This window comes from Tursiops truncatus, chromosome X (genome assembly GCF_011762595.2).
Source record: "Tursiops truncatus isolate mTurTru1 chromosome X, mTurTru1.mat.Y, whole genome shotgun sequence".
In the NCBI taxonomy this organism is placed as follows: Eukaryota; Metazoa; Chordata; class Mammalia; order Artiodactyla; family Delphinidae; genus Tursiops; species Tursiops truncatus.
This window is the reverse complement of record NC_047055.1, coordinates 38,617,606-38,627,299: the sequence shown is the minus strand read 5'-3', so window position 1 is coordinate 38,627,299 and position 9,694 is coordinate 38,617,606. Positions and strand designations below refer to the sequence as shown.

Sequence of the window (9,694 nt, the reverse complement as noted above, 5' to 3'; positions counted from 1 at the left end):
GGTGAGGCAATGAAAAGCCATGATAGGGCTTTAAGGAGGGGGCACAACGTGGTCTGATCTGGTGGCCAGTGTAGAGGATGAATTGCAGAGGGAAAAGGAAGGCTGATTGGGGCAGGGGTGGGCCTGAGGGCCTGAGCTGTGGCAGATACCAAGGGACTTGAGAAGGTAAAATTGATAGGACTTAGTAGCCTCCCAAGGCCCCTCCCCACAGGCACAGGCTCATAACCAAGGCTGCACCTCTCACCTCTTCTCCCAGCCCCAGCCCTGCTTCCGACATTTAAGCTGCCCTCTGGGGGCCTTTTTGTTCCCTTTCCAAGCTGTCTTTGAGGTTTAATCAAGCCTGATTGCACAAGCTGACGAAGAGGGCCTGGCTCCATGTTGGGCCTCCCGCGGTACATTCCCATGAAGAAGGATCTGTCAACTGACCTCAGGTAGAGCAATGAAGTGGCCTTGAGCTGGTGTCTGACCCTCTCCCCAGGGGTTCACAACGCGGGCAGAGTTCAGTTAAGAAATCAGTCCAGTTCCAGGAAAAAAGGTAAACATCATCTAGTTTATTTTTCTCCTGATTCATCTCATGCCAACACACAGACCCCAGTAGACAAGGGCCAAAAGGGGGGAGGTCCCCAAAACAAGTTGAGTTTTTCGATGTCCCCTTCCTTTCCTGCAAGTTCCATCAGAAAGGCACCCCAGCTGTGCTTGCATCTGGTGTTGGTATCGTATCCATGGAGGTGAAGCCAGAAGTCAGGCTTTCCATGGGGAGACAGGAGTATGTGGCCACGTAGAAGGCTGGGGAGTCAAAAAGCCCTGAAGAGTGACAGTTCCCCTCTGCGTGGCAATGCTCTGTCCTCATCTGCTCCCTGGGGGCTTCAGAAAGCAAGTCTTCCTTCCCCTAGGCTTCCTAGGACGCTCTCACTGGCAACACAACAGCAACCCAGTGAGATGCCAGAGGCCTGGGCTCGCAGGCCTGTTGAGTATAGCCAGGGTGAGCCGGTGTCTTGAGGACCCAACTTTCAATCCAGAGAGCTGTGCCTGGAGATTCCTGGCTAATCGATGCCCTGAAGCCTTGCCAGGCATACCGGACCCCAATTAGACTCTGACTGGCTCAGTTGGGACAGGTCAGGAGCAGGGAGGGAGAGGGAGCTGAGGCCCTGTGCGGCGCTGGCCCTGGCGCCTTCACACACCCTTCTGGCCCTTTTTCATCTGCTTCCTCCTCCTCTTCTTTGTCCTCCTCCTCCTCGCTGGCTGAGTCCTCATAGAGGTTGATGGTTGCCTGGACAGGGAAGTTCTGCAGTAAAATCTCCCCATCGCTGTACAGGTAGTCAAAGGAACGGGATTTAGGCCAGAAGAGCCTGTGGACAGAGGAGAAACACGGCCCCCACTTAGGGCGCATATGTGCAGAGGGGTCAGTAGGGCCAAGAAGGAAGCCAGCCCGTAAACCCCTTCTACCTGCAGTAATGGGATGAGAGGGAAAAGAAGAAAGGGTGCTTTGTAACAGAACCTTCTGGATTGTTACAAAATGGCTCCAGACAGGAAGGTCCATAGCTCATAGCTGTGGGGAGCCCCAGCCCCGGCATGTATCAGTCCTGACACTGATCCCACCGCCCACCTCTGAAGGCCTCCAGCCAAGCATTCTCTAGCCCTGTGTCCTCCATCTCCTACTAAGGCTTTCTTCACTGACCCCTCCATAGGGACTTAGGGGTCATTGACAATGACCCCAGGGAAGGCAACCTTGGCCAAGTCCCTTAACCTCTCTGGGCTTCTGTTTCCTGGTCTATGAAATAGTGATCATAGCAGTGCCTCCCTCCTCCTGCCTCACAGGGCTGTTGTGAGGATTCAAAGGGCAAATGGATCTATGTCAAGTTCCAAGTCTGGTGCCAGAAGCTTACCTGACAGGGTGATGGAACTCAGAGTCAACCTTGGTGACCTCGGCACCTGTTGCCCCACCGGCAGCCTGTCCAAAGCAAAAGCTAGCATGTGGCTCAAAGTGCATGGCCAGATAACTGCCTCTTCCGTATCAGGGGTCAGCAACCTGTAGGTAAGATGGTCTAGAAGAGACCTCAGACATCTCTGGGGTCCAGTCCCCACCCCCCCAGTAAGGGGGTCTGTCCTGGTTCTAGCTGAACAACAAGTGGACAGAGTCCAGGGGGTTGTTTGCTTTCCTGCCCCTGTTCTAACACCTGTTTGGAGACCGTTCAGGGGACAGAGTCCTACTGGAGCAGACAAGACGCAGGGGCGGAGTGGAGGTGGGCGAGAGCACCGGGGTTGGGTGCCAGGAGACCGGGACGCTAGTGCCAGCTGCACCGCGGACGTGCTGTGGAGCCTGCCCTCATCCCTCCCGCACTCTGGACCTCAGGCTCTTCATCTTCTAAATTACCCAGAAACCTCAGCTCCGCCTTCCTCCCAGAGCTGTTGTGGGAATCAAAAGTGGGCAAGGCTGGGAAGGTGCTTTCCGGGGACTGCAGCCCTGGACAGAGGTCGGGGGCTCTCTGGGAAGGGACCAGTTCAGCGTGCCTGAACGTGGTCATGTGTGTGTGCACGAACACATGGAACAGGGGCTCAAACTCACCAAATCCACAGGTTTCCTCACCTGCCTTGGTAGGTCATTTGTAGAGGAGAGCCAGGGTCTCCAAAGACAAGCTCCTCTAGGACAAAGGGGAGAGATCAGCTGGTGGAGGGAGAAGAGACGGGGCTCCCTGAGATAACAAAAGAGGCCTGCCAAAGACGTGGCTCGGACTCCATCTCCTTCAGGAAGCATTTCTTAAGGACCCTGAGTCCAGGTCAGGACAGATGCCCCTCCTCTCTGCTTCCACAGTGTTATCACACTGTTCGGTGATTATCTGTTTACTCGCCTTAGAGCTTCTTAAGGGCAGATTTATGTTCAATCATATCTGAATCCCCAACACCTAGCGTAATGCCTGGTACACGGTAGGTGTTTCTGTAAATGTTTGGTGAACGGTAAATGTTTGGAGGAATGAATGAGGGGTGGGTGAAAACTATCTTGCCCCTGCTCCAGGAAGTAGAGCTCACAGTTCTACCCTCTTCCTGGGCTGGGGAAAGGGGCCAAAAATATTTCTGGGTCCACTGCTTCCCCACTACCTTTTCCTGCCAAAGGTAGGAAAAGAGCAAATGGAAATCTTATGGGGTGGTTAGGAAAGAGACGGTCCTTCAGTCACAGACCTCTGGGGACTTTGGACCTCTTTCCCCTCTCTGCAGCCTAGGTCATGTTCAACCCACATTTCATGGCAATCTCCCCCTTTGCCCCTCGGTGGACTGGGCGACTTGGCCCATGAGGGCCTGGCTGCTTGGCTTTCAGCTTTGGCAATGCCCACTGTCCCCAAGTCCCCTCCTGCCAGCCGGAAGGATTAGTGACATGAAGAGCCAGTTGAGATATTGGCGCCTGAGATGGGGAGGGGGCACAGAGAACAGGGGTGCCCTGGACATCTCATTTCCTTTCCTCTCCCAGGAACCCCACTAAGACTGAGTTCAAATTGCCAAGGGCCAAGTTCCACTTACCGTTCACTTCTGTCTACTTCTTGTCTAGAGGAGAGAAGGGGCGATGGGTTTCCCAGGCCAGGGAGCGCCAGGGGGCCTTGTGCTAGGGCTGGGGCTGAGGCCGGGGCCAGGGCCGGGGCTGGGGCGCGAGCAACAGGGTCCATCCTTAGGGTGTCACGGCCAGGCAGGCTGTGGGGTCCTCCTATTTCTCAGAATCTTCCGCACTCTTTTGGCTTTTCCTGGGAGACCCTTTTATAAGGCCTGCCTGGACTCATAAATTATTCAAGGCCGTGCAAGGATGGGCTCCCTGACAGGTAGGGGAGGGGAGGGGAATGAAGATTTAGGAAAAGGGGCTCAGGGAGGGAGAACTGTGTCGCTGGGTGTGAAATCTCTCCCAGTTGAGTAAACAGAGAGTCAGTGGGGGGCAAGGGGTTCTCTTCACCTCCAAGTCAGAAAGGAAAACACAAAAGGGGCAAATCGCACACCGTTTGTGCGAATTCCCCAGGCAGTAGCAAGGCCTGAGGGGTGGGGAGGGAAGGAGGGAAGCTCGTTAGAAACCACAGAAAGTTCTCAGGCGCAGAGGGCAGGGTAGACAGGCCTTTAGCAAAGCTGGTTCCCAGTGAGAAGGCACAGCTGATCCGGCTAAGGCGAGTGAGGGACTCATGTTATTTCAGCTCAGACCCCAAATGGAGTTGCCAGGTGGACCTGATACGGGGTGACTTCCATTATGCATATCACCGGGGTTAAGGAAAAAAAGGAGGTTGTGGGTAGGACGGGTCCGGATGCCTGCGGGGGGGTGAACCTCAAGTCTTCTTTCCACGCCCTCCTGTTTACTGGTCAGTTCATTTGCAAAAGTGCCTGAATCCCCTCTCCAGCCTCAGCAGTCAGTGGTCCAGGAAAGGAGCGCGGGTGGCATTTCTAGGGTTTCCAGGTCAGAATCCGGATCTCAGAGCTCAGCTTCCAGTCGGGGCGCCAGGGTGCAAAGCTGCTGACCATCCCTGGCCCCGGGGCCTTGGCTCCCTCACATGTGAGAGAAGGATGCGAGCCCTGTGGTCCCAAAGGGCACCATCAGCCTGAACGCTCTGCGACGGGGGCTGGATAAATGGGTACTGACCCCGGGCAAGCCCAGCCGCTGAGCCACGGTCTCGGCCTCGGCCAGTCTTCTGGGTCTTTGCCAAAAAGTTTGCAGTTACAACTACTGGCAGGTTCCTTATGCATTAGAGGTCCGAAAATATGCCTCCTAACCTCAGTGTCGAGCACCGGCGCGGATTTATTTAGCTTCTTGGATATTCGTCACAGCCGGGTGTGTAATCGTCAAAAATTAGAGACCGCCTCAATGTCCAATAATAGGAAACCAGTTACGTTAATTAGAGGAAGTCCTTGTAACCGAGTACTAAGCAGGCACTCACAACCATGTTCTGGGAGGTATAATTATCGACACAGAATGTAAAAAAAAAAAAAAAATCAGATGCTAGAATAGTATGAATAATTTGATTCAAGGGCTCTTCATTTCTCTGTTCACCTACCCACTACCTTCACCCCACTTCAAATTCCAGCCCCACTGTGTTCTTTGCAGCAAAGGAAAATTGGAAACAAGCCAAATGTCTCACTTTAGAAAGCTGGTTAAATAAATCATTGAACGGTTATACAATTTTATATTAAAATTGGCTTGGTAGAGGATTGGGAAAAAGTTAATATATTGAAGAGTGAAAAAAAGAAACCTGTACAATATAACTTAGAGGATGATTCTGTTTTGGTAAGAAAAAAAAAAGATGTAGCATATACAGGAAAAAAAAAAAGAGAGAGAGAGACTGGTTAGAAGAAAGGAGAAAGTTACAGTGGTCATTCCGGGGAGTGAGATTATGGTAGATTTTTACTTCCTTCTTTAGGCTTTTCTGAGTGTTTCTAAAAGTTCTGCAAGCCCTGATACTCCTTGGGTAATAAAAAGTAAAGACACATAAAAATAAAAAGAAAGAAAGAAAGAGATGCTTATCCACAGAGGAGAGAAAACTCCTGGGAAAATGACAGCCATTTTCAAATATGTGAGGATTAGACTGCAATGAGATTACACTTGTTCTGTGTGACTTCAAAGGTAGGGCTGAGGCCCATGGGTAGAAGCTACAGGGAGACACATTTTGGCTCAGTCAAAGGAAAACTTTGCAACAGTCCAGCCAACACCTAAACCAGAGAGCTGGCACTGTACTGGCCCTCAATAAACAGAGCTTTATTATATGCGGCGAAATGAGTGGAGCCTTGGGCTGGGCTAAGCTCTCTGCCCCTGAATTGTATAAGTGCAGGCTGGATCGCGGATCCTGGATCCTGGAGTGGAAAATCTAGAGGGTGGGGCAGGAGATAGTGAGCAGGGCTGCTGGGGAGCCCGAGTTTCTGTTAGTCTCTGAGGGTTCTTGCTAAATTTGCCTCCAGAAGATGAAAATGTGCTTGTATTGTGTCAATACAATGGTTCAGATGAGCGCCTGAGAGGGAACCAGGTTGAAGAGACTGGGCTGGAAGGAGATGGTATGTGAAGGAGAAAGAAGCAGACCTATTGTCACACCCGGGGATCTTTTTGATCTCTAGGTGGCCATGGACTCTGAAAACGGGCAGGAGCGGGGACAGAATGGGAGATGAGGTAGCTATTCCTCCAGAGCCCAGGGCTCATTCCCAACCAACCGTGAACTTGTGTTTATTCAGCCAGTCTTTCATGATCGGGGCTATCCAGCCCCTTCATTCCCCTGAGCAGCAATCCTCGGAGTTCCCCCCGCCTCACGCCAACTCTCTCATCCTTTCCCAGAGCCCAGGTAGCCTTCGGGCCTGTGTTCATGGATCTTTCTTCTCCCTACACAGCTGCTCTGTCTTAACTACCTCCTAAGAATTACCTCCATCTCATTCAGCTTGTGGGAGATGAAACCACTGGCCCCTCTTGGGGGCCTCTCCCCAGCCTGAAGGATTTAAGGCCTACAAGGGTTGCTGGGCAAAAATGGGAGCCTGGCTGTTCTCCATTGCCCTCAGCACGCAACAGGAGTGAGGTGGGCAGCAAGGGGGCAGGAAAGGTCTGGGACCACCAAAATGAAGCACTTCCTGTCAGGGCAATTACGATCCTACCTCTGTTTCCCCTAACAGCCTTACAGTGTCCCTGGGTTTTGTCGGTGATGGCTTTGCCAGAGCATCGAGAGGGCTGGGTACCTCCTCTGGGCCAGACGCTGCTGGGCATTGCCAGGCAAGAGAATGGTCTAGAAAGAGGAGCGGACACTGCCTCAAGGTTCTGACAGCCTAGGGAGGGAGACAAGACCTAGGGAGGGGGGAAGACTTGGTCAACCTCAGCCGGGCCTGCTACCCCTCCACCACCCTGAAGCATGTTCCCTTGTCGACTCCCCAGCTCCAGTCTCCACATTCCCTGGGCCACGTTCCAAACTTCCTTCAGCTCCTACCACGTTCCCGCCCCACCCTCTCCCCACAGAACAACCTCTGCTCCCACTTCCCTGAGAAAACAGAGGCTTTCAAGCGTGAATTACCTCAATGCCCTGCCCCCCATCCAAACCTGGTCTGCCTCCCCAACTTCCTTCCCCTCCAGCCCGCCCTTCTCAGGGGACGATGTGCCCCTCTCGTTAAAGGCTAATCTGTTCACCCGGGGGGCCGTGGCCTCATCCACCCTCCTTCTCTGGGGCCTTCCTCCAGGCCCTTCTCTTCAGGAAACTTCAGCTTCTTTATTCCAGCTCTTTCCCTCCTGATTATAAAGTGCCTGTCTCTGTCATCCCCCAGAACAAGGTCCCTCCTTCCCTAGATGTGTTCTCTTGCTCCCCTAACTTGCTCTCTCTCTCTCTCTCCATCTCTTTCTCTCTCTTCCCCTCCCTCCTTCCCTCTCTCTTTTCTTTCCTTCACCCTCAGATTTGTTGAAAGTAGAGTCTATACTTTTCCCAACTTCCCATTTATATCTCAACCTACTCCAGTTTGGCCTCAGCCCCCATCCTCCTAGGGAAAGTGCACTACCAAAGGTCCCCACTGACCTCCTAATTGCCAAGTTCAATGATCTCTTTGAACTCTGGGTGGCCAAAGGCCCTGTCGGCCAAATCCTCATTTCTGAGGCTCTCCCTTCTCTTTTGGTCACTCTCTCCTGGTTTCCCTCCTACTTCTGGAACCATCCCCCTGGGTATCTTTTGCTGACCTCTCTTCCTCTGCTCAGTCCTCACATCTGTGGTTCTCAATTAGAGTCCACAAATGAGGCTGATACACAGTAATGTTTTCAGTAGGTCACAGCAAAATGGGAAAAACATCAAAGGTAGAGCTTTTCAAAAATCTCAATGTATTCAATTATAAAACATTGTCTTTTATTCTGACATTATGCCTTTCCTAATTTTGGGGTGGCAAAATATTCTCTTTCTTGAAACGATGGCAATGATGGGTATTAATTTATTTCTTTAATGTCCCTACTTGGCAAAATAAAAGTGTTAGTTTCTCTATGTCAGTCCCATTCATGTTTATTCAACGAATGAAAAATTGACCCATATTTCCAGCCTGAAGTTTTCCTGATAGGTGTCTCAAACTCATTCCAAAACCAAACTGGTTTTGTTTCCCACAAACTTCCTCTGTACCTGCCTCGATAAGCAGCATCATATTGGCCCAGTCACTCAAGCTAAAAGCCCCATTGGTTGTAGTCTTCACCATTTCTCACGCTTGTCCTCTCTGAGCTCCCCACTCTCCTGGTTGTTTCTTCAATTATGGCCTCATCCGTCCTCTGTCACCTGGATGCTCGAAGCAGCTTCCAGATAGGCTCCCCCATCCTCGACTTGGCCTTTCTGATCCATCCTTCTCACAGCCACTCCAGTGATCTTTCTATAACACAGGACTGAGTATGCTTTTCCTGGGCTTAAACACTTCCAGTGATTCCCAATTGCCTATGGGAAAAGTCCAATCTCTTTTGTGTGGCAGTCGAAGCCCTTTGTTGCCTAAGCGCAGCCTTCTACCTCCAGTGCCCATCCTCCACTGCAGCTCCCCTTTAGAGACCTCCACTCTATAAACAGGTCATGCCTTGCACCTGTAATCATTTCACGGTTTAGAGATGCTGAAGGTCTCAATCCCACCCTGTATGCCACTTGTCACGGGGAACACTGTGGGTCACAACCAGTGGCAGAGCTCAAAATCGATTTAGTGGGTTGCAGACAGCATTTGACAAAATGAATGAATAGCAGATAGAAAAGTGAATCACATGGGGCAAGGGTATATGTTGCTCTGTGAAGCTGTTGCTTTAGCCAAATATCTAGATCTAGATTGAAAGATACACAAATGCATGTCCTGGATGACGCTTTAGAATCCGTTTCTTACTGTGGGTCCCAGTCATAACATTTGACTGCACTCAAGGGCCTAGATGTTATTCTGGGACTCATTTAACTAGTGCTGTTCATGTCAGAGTCCTTGCTCTCAAGATGGGTCCAGTCTCACTGGGGAGTGTAACAGGGGTCAGGAGAACAGGTGATGCCAGGGAGACCTCATGGAAGAGGGGTGATTGAGTGGGGCTGGGCTTATGTGGGCAGAGAGAAGGGGAAATGTAATCCTGGCACAGGAGTGGATAGTAAGAGGACAGAACATTTGTTAAACATTTATGTACAAGGCCCTGTTCTAAGCATTTTGCATGGATTCATTCAAGTCTCACAAACAACCCTGTGAAGAAGATACTATTTCTAGCCTCATTTATAGGTGAGATTAAGGTACTTGCCCAAGGTCACAGAACTACAAGTGACAAAGCTGGGATTTGAACTCGGGTAGTCTCTGTGCTCTTAAGCACTGAGCTGCACCCCCTGCCACTGGGGGCCGGTGCAGAAAGCAGGCCGAGCAGAGGAGAGGGAGAGCCTAGGCCAGCAGGAAACCGGAGGAGGACCTAAAATGCCAGGTTGAAAGGCCCAGAACAGGTTCTGCTCTCACCTCGGGAAAGGAGATCTTACTCGTTCTCTCCAGCGTCTGCTTCTTGAGCCAGGGTCCCTGGGGTTAAGGGCAGGAGGCCTAAAACCCAGAATGGGGGCCAAGTGGACGCAAGAAGCTAGGCAGGGCCGGCTCTAAGAGAGGAGGGAAGGGGACAATTCTCTTCCTACCCAAGCCTGTCCCCAAAGCAAAACTAGCAAATGGTGCCTGGGGCTTCTGCCCTCAAGTCCAAATGTCCCAAATGTGCCAAGTCTTGGGCCCAGCCCCTTGGGTGCCTGGGACAGGGGGG

The 9,694-nt window shown here is 51.6% G+C and overlaps 1 protein-coding gene across 1 annotated transcript; it reads right to left on the bottom strand.

Moving 5' to 3' along the window:
- Window positions 1-540: 540 nt before the first annotated feature.
- RIPPLY1 (ripply transcriptional repressor 1) lies at window positions 541-6,822 on the bottom strand. Its single transcript, XM_004318646.3, has 4 exons — window positions 3,514-6,822; window positions 2,567-2,642; window positions 1,887-1,951; window positions 541-1,349 (listed from the first exon to the last, which is right to left on the bottom strand). The coding sequence occupies exons 1-4, from the start codon at window positions 3,654-3,656 to the stop codon at window positions 1,103-1,105; spliced, it is 531 nt and encodes a 176-aa protein (XP_004318694.1). The 5' UTR covers window positions 3,657-6,822; the 3' UTR covers window positions 541-1,102.
- Window positions 6,823-9,694: the final 2,872 nt, after the last annotated feature.

What these genes read in the sequence shown, in the direction of transcription:
- RIPPLY1 (XM_004318646.3), bottom strand. Translation starts at nt 3,656, where the DNA reads ATGGACCCTGTTGCTCGCGCCCCAGCCCCGGCCCTGGCCCCGGCCTCA. An exon ending in GAAGTAGACAGAAGTGAACG is followed by an intron (nt 2,643 to 3,513) that starts GTAAGTGGAACT and finishes CCTTTGTCCTAG; the next exon opens with AGGAGCTTGTCTTTGGAGAC. An exon ending in TGAGGAAACCTGTGGATTTG is followed by an intron (nt 1,952 to 2,566) that starts GTGAGTTTGAGC and finishes TGCTTTGGACAG; the next exon opens with GCTGCCGGTGGGGCAACAGG.